The sequence below is a fragment of the Hippopotamus amphibius genome, chromosome 12, assembly GCF_030028045.1.
Source record: "Hippopotamus amphibius kiboko isolate mHipAmp2 chromosome 12, mHipAmp2.hap2, whole genome shotgun sequence".
Taxonomy (NCBI): domain Eukaryota; kingdom Metazoa; phylum Chordata; class Mammalia; order Artiodactyla; family Hippopotamidae; genus Hippopotamus; species Hippopotamus amphibius.
Genome location: NC_080197.1, coordinates 92,080,869 through 92,095,092, shown reverse-complemented (window position 1 = coordinate 92,095,092; position 14,224 = coordinate 92,080,869). Strand labels below are relative to the sequence as shown.

Sequence of the window (14,224 nt, the reverse complement as noted above, 5' to 3'; positions counted from 1 at the left end):
TGGAGGCTGGGCCATCCCATTTTCATATGATTCCTGTGGTCAGTCTATTTCTTATTTGGAGCTCAAACTTGTCTCCTGGTAAATTTACTAGTTTTTCACATTACAGCTACACGTAATACCCTAAATTCACATACTAGCTTAGCTCTCCATGTATTTAAGGATCGTTTGCATGCTACCTTTTCTTATTTTTTTTTCATCTCTTGGTTAAACATCTAGTGTTTATTCAACTACCCTCTTATATCTGCCATGGCTTTATTTCCCAGGTAACCTTTCCCTGATTACACACCCATTTGCCAATAATCTCTTAAAATCTGTTGGCCAAAGTGAATATAATATTCCACCATGGAATAAGTAATACAGAATTCAGGGAGACTATTACTTATATTATTTTGTATACTCTGTTTCTATGAACACAGTCTAAGTATATATTTTCTTTTAGAGCTAGCACATTATACTTTCGCTCATACTTAGCTTGGATCAGCAGTCAAGTAAAACATGAAACTGTTAAAGTTGGTTTCCTTTAACCCCGAGCAACTGTTTTTTGTAACCCAAATGCAAGAGGGTATTTATATTTTATTAACATTCATTGAATGCCTCCTATATGCAAAGCATGATGCTGAGCCCTATGAGAAACACAAGATTGTGGGTTTCCTTTCTATTCTCAAGGAACCCATACTCCAGTAGGAGGTAGTAGGGAAAAGGGGGAGGAGAGAAAGAAGGACAACTAAAGAAAAGAAGAAAGTCAAACGGTAGGGCAAAGAACACAATGCATGTGGGTCCAAGATGTAAGAGATCAAAATTAAGAATCTAAAAATGAAACTCTGGTAGAAGTGGTATGTCCTTATTTGAAAGCTGAAAGTACAATAACTACAGGAAGTGCTTTCAAATGTTTGTTAAATGTCATAGGGTTACTTCTATCCTCTGGTTCCTACAATCTGAATAATTTTGAATCTTGGTTCTGTCTTTTGCCATATTAGCTACCCTCCCCAATCTATGTCATTTGCAAATTTGATTCATCTCCTTTGACTTGAGTCTATACCCATAGATTTGATATTTAACTCTGTCCCTGTGTACCACATTTTAGTCTAAATCTGAAAATAAATTACCAGAGTGTATTTTACTCTCTCAAAAAACAGCACAGTTTTTTAAAAAAGCAAAAACAAAAACAGCAGATTTTTTAAGGAAGAGTTACTTATCAGCTGGATAAAGCTGACTGTTATGGGTTTGTTGTTTCTAAGTCCCAGTGGCTTCTTCCAAAAAGCTTACAAGAAGAAAGAAATGGAAACCAGCCATGGAGAAGAACCCTCCCAGAAGAAGTACAGACTCTCTTTGGGAGCACCAGAAATTGAATGAACAGAAAGAAGCAGCTGCGTCCACAGCTCCATTCCTAGTAAACTCCATTAAGCTATTCCTATTATCATTGTTTCTTCCTGTGTTCCACCTTACTTTCATTCCACCACCCTGAGTGTCACCTCACAATCTGCAGATGTGTTAGCACCCAGAGTTCAGAGCTTGGAGGAGTCACTGAGCAACAACAAAATCACACTTATGTTTAAAATGAGTGACTTTCTAATTCCAGTCATACTGAGAACTGCATCACCTTAAAATCTTCTTTCTACAAACACGTGGCTTCAAAATAATTTTAAATTCATAAGTGAGCTCAGTTTTTCTTAAATGGAAATTCCTAGATGGCACAAGGAGCAGCTAAACACCACACCTGGATTTTATGGCCCACGTGGTGACAGCAGGATGCTTGAAGGGCTGCCCTTCAGTTCAGGTGTAGGATAGGAACACGCATAAACACAGACACACAAATAAAACATCCACCAGCACAGCAAATTAGGAGGAGACACCATTTTGCCTGTACTTTCAGTGGGGAGAAAAAAATGTTTGCTCTTATAGAGTTTTTTTTTTTTTTTTTCTGTTGTTGTTGTTTTAAAGCTTTTTTGATGTGGACCATTTTTAGTCTTTATTGAATTTGTTACAACATTGCTTCTGTTTTATGTTTTGTTTTTTGGCCCCGAGGCATGTGGGATCTCAACTCCCCAACCGGAGATCGAACCTGCAACCCCTGCATTGTAAGGTGAAGTCTTAACCACTGGACTACCAGGGAAATCCCTCTTACAGAGTTCTGAGCTTTAAATTTATATCACCGCTGTGGTAAACCACTTGGCAAAGAAATTAACACAAATATTGATTGCAATACTCATACCTGCAGAAGCAGATGCAAAATTCCTCTAGAGGGAAAAGATCTCAGATTTCATAGGTAAACCTTCAATGAAGATAACGTCAGGCATTAAAAAGGAAAAACACACACACACACACACACACACACACACACACACACGAGGAAACACTCAGGGGCAAGAGTCAGCAAACACAACAAAAGGCAGATTTAGACCCCCTTGAACTTCAGACAATATAGCAATGTGATAAAATTATAATCAAATCTAAGTGTGTTTAAAGACATAAAAAAAAGGAATCAAAACCACAAGAAATGTATAAGAACTAAGGTAAAAAACCCAAAAGAACTAAATGATTTGAAAAAAAAGAACTCCGAGAAATAAAAAAAGAGTTATTTAAATAAAAAATGAATTCAGTGGATAAGCTAACAAAGGATTAGACACTGAGGAGAGGAGGTAACTGATGGACTGGGGGGTAGATATGAAGAAATCACAAAGGCCACAGCACGAGAGATAAAGAGACGGAAAATACTAAAGAAAGTTGAAGAAACAGAAAGATAAGGGCCAACACACATCCAACAGAAGTCCAGAAGAAAAGAACAGAGAATGAGAGAGAAGCAACATTCAAGGACATAAAGATGGGTATTTTCCAAAACAGATGAAAGACATGACTCATAAGATTCAATCATCTAAAGGAGCCCTAAGCAAGATAAATAAAAATACAGATACAATGCATTGAAACAACAAACCCCAAGGAAAGGGGGATCTTAAAAGCAATTAGGGCAAAAATGTATGTTCAAATGAATTACAAGTGAACCGACAGCAGACTTCTAAACACAAATCTCAGAGATGGGGAAGGCACTGGAATATTTCCCTCACAGTGCTTAGAGAAAACACTTGGAATTCTACACCTAACTCACTTAAGACTGAAAATGGCATAAAGCCCATTTCAATCCAAGACAGAGAGTTTGCCACTAATAGATGCACCCTAAGAGAGTATAAAGTAGGTCCTTCAGGAAGAAGCAAAACATAGAAGAAAGAAATGGAATGCAAGAAGCAAAAATAATTTGACTATAATGTGTCCTCAATATATTTTGAATTAGAGAAGAAAAAGTCCCAGATAGCTGTTCATGTTTTTACCACTCTCTAAAGTCCCTCCAAGATATCAAGTTCATACCTCCCCCATCATATGTCTAATAAATAGAAGCTCATCAGCTTATGCATGTAAAAAAGAATAATAATTTAGAATACATGAAGAAGAAAGTTGCAGAACATTCCCAACCAAAGTATGGGGGTACCCAAAGGAAAAGATCTTGTACCCAAGATGTGCACTCCTATCAGCAACCCCAAAGTTATAAATTAAAAGTCTACTATTTGAGTGGCAGTAGCCTCCTATAGCACTGACTTTCCTATTTGAATCACTCTGTCTAATAAGAACGTATCAATCGTATGATTTCCAAGGCATACTGTTAAGAGGAAGAAAAGCAATGATTAGGGAAGAGATATAAAGGAAATTTACTTCTCATTATATGCTCTTTGTCCTTTGAAATTTTATACCATGTATATATATTGTTTTTCTTTTTTTTTTAAGACAGATTTTTTTTTAATTTATTTTTTTTATTTACTGGCTGCGTTGGGTCTTTGTTGCTGCACGCAGGCTTTCTGTAGTTGCAGAGAGTGGGGCTACTCTTTGTTGTGGTGCGCAAGCTTCTCATTGCGGTGGCTTCTCTTGTTGCAGAGCACAGGCTCTAGGTGCACAGATTTCAGTAGTTGCGGCACATGGGCTCAGTAGTTGTGGCTCATGGGCTTTAGAGCACGGGCTCAGTAGTTGTGGCACACAGGCTTAGTTGCTCCACGGCATGTGGGATCTTCCTGGACCAGGGCTCGAACCCATGTCCCCTGCATTGGCAGGTGGATTCTTAACCACTGCGCCAGCAGGGAAGCCCTATATATATTGTTTATTCAAAATATTAATGAAGTATCCAGTTAACTTTAGAATAATATAAAAGAAAAATCTAAGTGACTCATTTTGATTTGGTTTGAATAAGAAAATAAAAGGGTAGGAACTCAAGGGTATAATACAAGTTATATTCAAAGGTGATCCATAGAAAAAATTATCAATATTTTTAAAGCAAAAGCGAAGATCTTTTCCAGCTTCCCCAAAAAATCCATGTAGCCTTTTTTTTTTTTTCTTTTTGAGAACTGCCTTCCGACAGATTGAAAGCTACTCTTTCCCCCTTTACATTAACTCCATGACAAGTCCTCATTTCCAGCGTTAATTAGGTAGGCCTTACAATATAAGAATCTTAAAAATTTCCCCATCAGAGTTGTTATCTATTATACATGACTGATACATGGAAAGAGTAAGATTTTTTTCCAATTAACCTAAAGGACTTAGGAGAATGACTTTGAGATTTAACACTGAGAACTTTTAACTACTTTTCCAATAGTACAAAGACTTCAATTTACATAAAACATTAATTTTTAAAGATTTTCATTAGAACTAAAATAAAGCAATTATAAGTAAATGTAAAGAATGCAAATTCCTAAATTAAACATTTTAAACCATTAAAGTAAAATTGCACTTGAAGTGGGTTTATAAATAAATCAAGAAAACTAGAATTATTTCTTATTCTTAACCCTATTTTATAACATATCAGGGTACCTACAGCTAATTTAAGGACATCTAAAAGGTTCAAACAGCTCTGTATGTAAATTTCACTTAACATGTGTAATATAATCACATCAAATATCATTCACTGAGTGCATGCCACATTCAAGACATGGCACTGTGCACCTTGCTTACATTACTTCTTTTAATCTCCAGAACAACCTATGAGGTAGATATTATTATCTTCATTTTACACATGTGACAGTTAAGGAATAGAAAAATGAAGTAACATTGAAAAGATCACACAGCTGGTCAACAGCAGATTCGGGACTCATGCTGATTTCACTTTGACTCTAATTTTTGTGTTCCTGACCACTCTGTTAAATGCTTCAAGGAAAACCAGGTTTGGCATAACATTAACAATTAAAGGGTTATTTAAAAGAGGTCATGGATCACCCAAGAGAAGATATGTCTTAACCACCTAAATTAACGCATATGCGGGTATCGTCAAAAAGCTTTGGGTGAGAGATTTTGTTTGTTTTTAATTTGGTAACAGGAAAAAATAACATTGGAATCTAAACCCTTAATTCATCCAAAGTTCATTAATACACATTCAGTCATTAAATGGAATTCATTCACTTTTATCAGTAGAGACCAAGTTTGAAGATCAGATGGGTCTCAGCAAGTTTGACTGGAGTCCCCATCCTAGGCAGGTAAACAAATCCCTCCAAAGGTCTGTTCCCACATTACAAAAGCCACCAAATGATCTGCTCTGTGTCTTATCTCTTCCCTTGAGAAATTGAGATCTGGAAAAGTGACTTCAGTAGACACTGTGAAGGATCAGCAGCTGAACTTCCTTCTTTACAAGTTTTATTTATTACAATAAAGTTTACTTAATGGCTTCTGTATGTGAAGTGTGTATTTGTTTAGCTAGAGCAAAATGAATTCCAAATAATACTAAAAAAAGCTCACCGTTGTTGGTAAAACAAAAGTATCTAAAGTATTCCTTTCTTTTTAAACTTTGTTATCTCAACATTTTTACTTAAATTCTCCTCTTCTCCCACACAAAGGCATACATTTTGGTAATGGAATTTCACTATGAGTCATTTTGGAAAAAAAAAAGGTACGGCAGAAATGTTTTGAAAATTTTCTTTTGATTCTGAATTTTTTCAGTCTTTCTATGTAAAATTATACAGAATGATGTAAGCTTCTGAAAAATATGCCTTTTAGAAAAAGCTACATGATCACAAGATTAAATCAATACATTCCTTTAATGATGAAAAATGTGCTAGTTTAACAGTATCAGGAAATGTAATACAATTTGACATTAATAATAAATGCTAACTACGCATACATACTACTGGCAAAATAACTTTCTTACTACAAATGAATCGAAGGATTTTTACTACCTATGTTATAATTGTAATAATACAAACTTTAAACAAATCAATCAACCTCAACCAATTTGAAGTTACCTTGGACATAAAGCAACACTCATATATGCCTCATGCTTCATTTTATCATTTTGAAGCTACAGGTATTAAAAAGCTACAAAAGCGCTTAGGAATGCAACTTAAATTTATATTCATGTAATTACTCGCTAGAAATAATTAAAATCTCATTTCACATTTTGATCTGTGGTCAAGAGACCTATTATTTTACACACACACGCACACACAGCCATTTATCACTAAAATGTCTGATCTCCTTTTCTCTGATATCGAAGCATTTTTTTTTTAGCTTTGCCATTTGATATCAACTTTTTCCCAGTTATAAGCATTTTAATTTGATTTAAGTCAGCAGTTACTTATAGGGGACTGTCAAATCTCTTAGAGTTATGCTGCAAATCATGACAGTAAGATTTACTTTTAGTATAATAAGACAGCTCTGCATATTAATTAGATCATCACACGTTTGCTGAGGTTTATCAATTATGCAATAAATACAGCATGGCAGTGACAGAGCTGTTAAACTGCAGCACATAGATTTCTAATACATTTTATTGAATTAGCCAAGAAATAATCACCTGCTAAGTCCAAGTTAAACACATGATGGACTATTAGGATGTTTAATTAAAAATGACGTTATGCTGTACACGTGGGTAATCTTACACAGTGGCTAAAAAAGAAGGCCATGAAAAACTAATTTTACTCAGTAAAAACATACACATAGCCCTTCTGTGAAGTTGGTGAATGGATTCAATCATTTCACTAAGACACACATGATGCAGAAATAGACTAAATAAATTAGGGCAAGGGGGTTCAGAGGAGAATTTTTCAACTAAAGTAACAAGGGTTGGTAAATGTCATGCACATGAAGATTGTCTTTCAAAAAATCAGTAAATCCTATTACTTCATCCTCAGAGATTCCATTGTGAGGGCTCAACAGATGGCCACTGGGGCCAGGAATAAAGCTCCTTTCTAAGCTATCGGGCAGCATCCAGCAGGCCACATTTAGGCCCATTCCTATACGTGGGCAATCTTGGCAACCCTGATGCTTTCCCTACCTTGGGAGAGAAAAGCTGCCACAGAAGTCACTGTTAAAGACAACAGGATTATCTGGTAGCTGAAGAGGCAGGCATAACAAAAACACAGACTTCATGAGTGATGACAGAAGGATGAATTCCTGAGCATATAGCATGACACAGGCAGAAAGAAGGAAGAGAGGAAGGGAGGGGGGACGAACAGAAGGAAGGAAGGAAGGAAGGAAGGGAAAAGGAAACACTGGAATAAGAATCAGAAGACTTGAGTTGTAAAATGCAGATCTGTATCTACAATTAAACAGCATATATAAGGTACTTCACCTCTCTGTGCTGCAATTACCTCATCTGCCACGTGAAAGCACAAGACCAGATGACCCTGAAAGCCTCTTTAAAATAATATTTTAAAATGTTCAGCACATATGGAAGCAACCACATCATCTTTTTCTTCCTCATTTACACCTTTATTTATGCAACAGATATTTGTGGAACACCTAATAAGGTGTAGGCCTTACACTATGTCTCAAAGATTCAAAATGAACAAGTTATACATGCCTGGGGTGGAAATGAGGTGAGGAAACAAAGGGACAAGAAGGTGAAAGCTGGATAGATTAGCAGGGGTCAAATCTTGAATGTCATGTTAAGACACATGACCTTTATCCCGAGGGCAATGGAAGGCACTGATGTTTTTTCTGTCTGGGGTGAAATGATCAGATTTGGGCTCCGATAGTCTGTGGAGATTGCACTGGAGAGAGAGACTCCTGAGAGCCCTGAACTACTGTAGCTGCAGCCAGAATGGAAAGAAATGGACCCTAGTACCGAGAACCAAAAGGACTTGACTGGATGCGGAAGGGCGGGTGAGGGGGATGACTGGAGCTCAGTTTGGGGTCTTTGGATTTAAGGTTCCCAAAGAAACATTGGACGTTTGGGTTTGGATCACCTGCCACACAATGAAATAGCAGTTAGGTCTCTTTATGAAACATTGAAGATCCTCTCTCTAGAGGTTCTTAACTACTTGGAAATTATATAACACATATGAAGTCTTTAAGGGCCTGTGTTTTCTCTGCAGAAAAATGTACACATGCACAGACACTCAGGGAATTCATGGATCCCCAAAGCCCACCCATAGATCTACAGGGGTCCAGGAATTCCAAGGTGAGACTCCCTGGCGGGGGATGAGGAGATACAAGGCAATGATTGAAAAAGGAAGAGCTCCTTGTCCCGACTGCATCAGAGAAATGTCGAAAATGTGTTGATTGCTTTGAGTAAATAGTACCAGCAATGACAGACAGCAGATATGGCAAACGACGGGCCTGATGCTCACCAAGCCAGTTTCACCCTCCTGGGCACTCAGCTCAACTACATTTTCTAAACCCCTTGAATCCATGTGATTAGATGTTACCAACGGTATGTGAGGGGACATGACGCTTCTGACCTGAGGCAGTAGCACTTGTAACCTTTCTCTGTGGTTCTCTTTTCTGGTGGTTTTAGAGGTCATGTACTGAGCATGGCTTCTTCGCTAAATGGCAATAGCCAGGGTCCCTAGCTTGAGCAATCCCAATCCCAATCCCCCCCAACTCTCCTCACCACCACATTCAACATATCAAATTGAGATGTGAATGAGCAATATATCTGTTATATCAACCACTGAAATTTTGGGACTTGATACAGAAGCTGATGTTAGTTACCTTTATTAATAAAGTTAATAGCAATACCCATCATATGTAAGGTCCATAGGTTAATAAAAGAATTTTATACTATCCACTTTAGTTTTCTTTACAGTACCTACTGTTACCTGACAATATTTTATATATTTATTTTCCTTTTTATAGTCCCTCTACTCCATTATATCATAATTTCCATGCAGACAGGGCCTCAGTTTTGTTCACTGCTCTATCCTGTTTTTAGATCAGTGCTCAGCATATAATAGACCCTAATTAAACATCTGTTGAATAAATGGGCGAATAAATTACTCCACATGAGTCTCGTCTCATCTGAAGGTATTTTTTTAAAGGGCACACCTTCTATTTATAACTACATCAACAAAAACGGTGGTGTTGGGAGGTGAGGAGTTAGGATCTAACCTGGAGCAATAATTGGGACAAATACTTGGAGGCAAGTGTTGCTATTACATTTTCTCAGACAGAAGGCAGGAATGCCTTGCTGCTCAAATAGCAAAACATGGTCTTGGGCCAAGAGATGCTAGAAGACAGGGATACAGTATGGCCCACTGTCTTGGAGCATCAACTTTACTCAGTGGTAAGTAAGTTAACTATTTTATATATGGAATAGAAGTGAATGAATTTGTAGGCTGAAACATGACCTTTTGAAGAAATTTTATTTACCCTCATGGTGGGCCATTTCACAACCTCCCTGGATGAAGGAATTCTGTCTCCTCTGTCATTAGAGTGACTTCAGGAGAAACTTTGAAAAGCACTTATATAGTTGGTAGTTTAAAAAATCCCCTGGATTTGGGAGTAGAAAGTCCTTAGTGTTCAGCTGCTAACTCTGTGACGTTAGAAAAATTTAATCACTATGAACCTAATATTTATGTTTATAAATGGATAATACCTCCAAGATAATACCCATCTTCGAGGAGACTTGTGAAGAGTAAGGTGATGGACAAAGGGTAATAGACACAGAAGTTATGCACCTTGTCCAAGGCCACATAACAAGGAAACAGTAGAAGTAGATGTTAAACCTATATCTTTCTCAAAGCCCTTGGCTTTGAAAGTTCAAGGATAATTACATAGAGACAGCTAAATATTCTGTTGGGTTATTTTTAACTCCAGTTTTAAATTTTACATTGCTCAGATCAATCTTATGCCATTCCACACTTTCACAATCTCTCCATATAATTTTTTTTTTTTAGTGGAGGAATGATGTGCAGGATTGAGCATGGCCATTACTCATCCCAGGTTTTCGGGGACAGCCTTTATTTCAAAATTCCACACCATTGAAATGCTCTGAAAAAGCCATTATTTCAGTATCCAGACTTTGCACCAGAAATAGCATAAAATACTGCATTCAGGAAACATAGTCACCATAGGTGTTACTGTACAGGAGGATTACAGTGTATCTTGATGTGTGTGTGGGTACTAGTGGAGATCAAGGGATAGAAACATTGTTGAACCATTGCATTGGCAGTGCCTGATTTTGATCTAGTAAATCCAATGATAATTATCAGAAATCTGTATTTTTTAACAAGTTAACAAGCTCTATGGGTGACTGACATGCACGATCAGTTTTGAAGCTCCTGCTTTAGGAAATGATCTCCTGAAGAAGAAGCCCCACATATCAAAGATAGCCACTAGGCATTTTCTGTTAGAGACCTTTGTAACCAATTAGTCACGGAAGTTTGAAAAGCACCACTTAGAGGTACTTGCGGAAACAAAGGATGTAGTGATGTGAGCCCTTTTGTGAGCATCCTTCGGTGCACGGTGGCAGTACTTAGTCAGTAAAATTTTCACTTCCCAAATGGACCAGAGCATTTTCTGTCTCACATTCTGGTCAGTGTGTTTATTAAACCAGATGACTGCAAGTGGGGTGGAGACAGGACATTCACTGAATCTACTGCACTGAGATTTACGGAAAGCAATAGGAGGTGGTAACCACCAGTCACTCTTAGGGAGAATACTCAAGACTTTGTGAGGTCATCTGCTATTAGAACCCACTTAACCAAAAGCAACCAAAACTACTACTGACATGATTTTAATTAGGAGCTAATACTCAATGCACTTTTTAAATGCTCGAGGTGTGTTTCAACGGACAAAACATCTTACTTTGAGTCGTAAGTTATATACAGATTATACTTAAATATTTTGTAATATTGTTAAAAGTTTCTAGCATTTTAGAAACTTGTATTAGTATCTATCAGAAAGAGTAAGTTCAGAATGGACTCGGAGGAAGCATAATTAAGGAGTAGAAAACTTTAAATACTTTATAAACAAACAACAATGAAAAAATATTAAATGGACCAGGTAAAAATTTATCAAAAATTCTCAAATGTGGATGCAGGAAGTCATATGTCCCAGGAGGTGAGTTGGCCATCAGCTTGAACTCTATGCTTTAATATGGTCATATAGATTCCAAGAAAACTGGGCTCCAAATAAGTAAAATGAATTACGAAGTCATAAAATCCTGGGCAATCCCACATACTTTTCTGAAGAAGTTCAATATGCTTCTAGTTATAACAGCTGCACAGCCTTCTTACAGTGACTTTGGGCAAATGCCCAGTGATTACACCTCACTGAAATTTCCTACCTCCTGCCTCCTAAGCTTCCATGTTAATAGCGCCATGCTTTTGAGAGCCCACTTGAAACATTATTTCCCTCATGAATTACTTTATACATTGGCATAAAAATTCATTTTCTAGAAGACAGAATGATACTCTTACCTGTTTCACAGCTGGGCCCGGTGAAGCCTTGTGGGCAGGCACACACATTAGCGGCAATACAAGCTCCTCCGTTCCTACAGCCATCTTTGCAAAACGCTAAAATAATTCAGATACATAATTTTAGCACTTTAGAGTGAAGTAGTTCAAGATACCCCAGACTAGCTTTCTTTATTGCCCTCGATATAGACATCAAATTATAAAGGCTACTGTAATTTCACATTCATATAATACTTTCCATATAAGGTAAGAAACTTCAACACAATTTGTAGAATAGTACTCTTTCCAATGTTAAGTATTTCACCTGTAAAAGAAAACACTGAACTTTCTTTTAACAAAAAAACAGTAGCCTTACACAACAGGAATTAGAAGTAGTATTGTATGTCACTGTAACAATCCAGCTTGAAATTAAACCTAAAAACACGGCAGCTATCCTAGGCATTTTCTTAAAGAGCAAACCACCATCTAGAGAATAAGATACAGAAATAAGAAATAATCGAATCCTATAAGTCTCTGATCATTCTACACGATGTCCAAAGTGTGAAAATACTAGAGAAATGCCCTGGTGATGAATTAGTCAATAATGAGAATTTGCTAAAGGAGTCTCCAAGAAGGGTCTTGAACTCCTCTGCCAAGGATAGGTCAGGGTCCAGGGTCATGGGCAAAGGCAGTATATAGCCTGCTGTGCTAGAGTGGCTTTGTAAGTGAGGGGAGTTTTTCTGTGGGTAAGAAAAGGAGCCAAGCTCTGAGCCACTGCAAGGGTGAGCTTTTGAGATGGGCTTTTCCTTTCAAAAAAGGTGAGAAAAACAGGATGGGTGGGGCAGAGTGCCCTTAGAAACTTCTGTTTGCACTTCAGCTTATTCTTTGGCTCTGTGAGGCTCAGGACTGCTCCCTCAGCCTGGCAACATCTGTCAGGGAAGAACCAGATCAGCTTGTCCCAGGCCCGGCACAAAGCTTTTTCTCTGGTTTTCTGGCATGTGTTTCTTCTAATTAGTTAGGATGTGCTTTCTCAGAGTGGTAAACTGCAGAAATCTGAGATTCTACTACTGAGGTAAAGGAAGGGGCCCAAAGAGGCCATCTGGCTTCTTTGGGTCTAGGTCCTAATCCGTCTTCATCCTAGGCAAAAACAATACCTAGTCAGCAAGAATGTGTAAAGACATTGGGAATTTAAGCCTCATAAAAAGAAAGGGTACACCCACCAGACCATGTGTATATTTTCCTTGGAGTAATTTGCAAGGCTTGCAAATTACAGGTTGCAGCCTGTTGACAGAGAACAGGACTCAGCGATTCAGATCCTACATCTACACTACTACTCTCTCAGCTTTTGACATTCCCAGCAGAAATGCACACAGGAATGGAGAGTCTGTACTCAGGCAACCTGTAGTACTAATTTCCAGAAGAAATGTATAAACCCTTGAAAATTCTCCTTCCTTCGAAGATAAGAAATATCCGTCTGCATCTGCTCATGGCTTTAAGAATTCTTTACGCTGTAAACTTTATTTTTCACATTAATAAGGAGTGAGAATCAGATACAAATAAGAGTGAGAAGCTGTTGGGCTTCCAGATAAAATCGTAACTCTCAGAACATCCAGATGTCTTAGGGAAGCCCTGAGGGTTCAGTTATGCTATTGCTAGTCTAGCTCTTCTCAGGATAGGTCAAGTTTCTAAGGAAGCCTTTGTGGGATTTAGACCCCCAAATGAGTAGGCCTTTATGCTCTAAACTACAGATTTCCATAGACTTTTACAAACAGAGTAACCCTCTGGCCCACCCATACGTGCATGCGATGAATTACTGTAGACCAGGTCTTAGACTCAGGCTCAAAGGCCACAGCATTAATAATAATTTCTGGTTATTCCCTGCCTCCCATATACATGGTATCAAGGAAAATGAATTTTGGTAAACTCCAGGATAATCAACACAGTGTATTTGAGGAATGGGCAGTTTTGAAGCTTAAAATGCCTATAGGAGACAAATAATAAATAAATCTATATGACATAATAAGGAATATGGGCTTTATCCTACGGAAGTTGGTTGAGTTTCCAAAATAGAACCTCTATTTTCCTTGTGAAGTAGGAGGTAAGCTCATCTGATGAAGGAAAAAGGGCACATGTTTTGAAATGTGAAAATGTGAAAGAGTGAATCAATGCATGGTAGTGGACTACAGTTGGAATATCAGCTGATGGAAATGAAAACCTGAGAATTACTGATTGGTATTGACAAACCAGGTAAAATGGGAAATGATAACATATAGAAACCCAGTATTCCCAGTTACTTAGTACTTAGCTCAAGAGAGAGAGAGGGCAGAGAAGAAAACTGTCAGACTGACCCCAAATGGATATTTCACAGTGGATCATGGTAGTAAAACAAATGGTTGATAGGGCTGCTGAAAAAAATATAGCTGTAACGTTTGGACTCATAAAGAAATATCTGAACCTGGGAGGAGACTGGTAAACTGGATGGAAAGGAGTGGTCAGAGAGATTAAAGATGAACACTGTGGAAAGAACAGAGTGGGCAAACAGGAAGCAGGGGGACAATAAAAAGTTTGGATTTCAAAGG

General features: G+C 37.7%; 1 protein-coding gene across 1 annotated transcript in view; it reads right to left on the bottom strand.

The window, feature by feature from the left end:
* NELL2 (neural EGFL like 2) overlaps positions 1-14,224 on the bottom strand; it is a 334,778-nt gene that overhangs the window by 73,122 nt on the left and 247,432 nt on the right. The window contains exon 15 of the mRNA XM_057701965.1: positions 11,670-11,765. Coding sequence (XP_057557948.1) covers positions 11,670-11,765 — 96 coding nt within the window. The remainder of the gene's footprint in view (positions 1-11,669; positions 11,766-14,224) is intronic.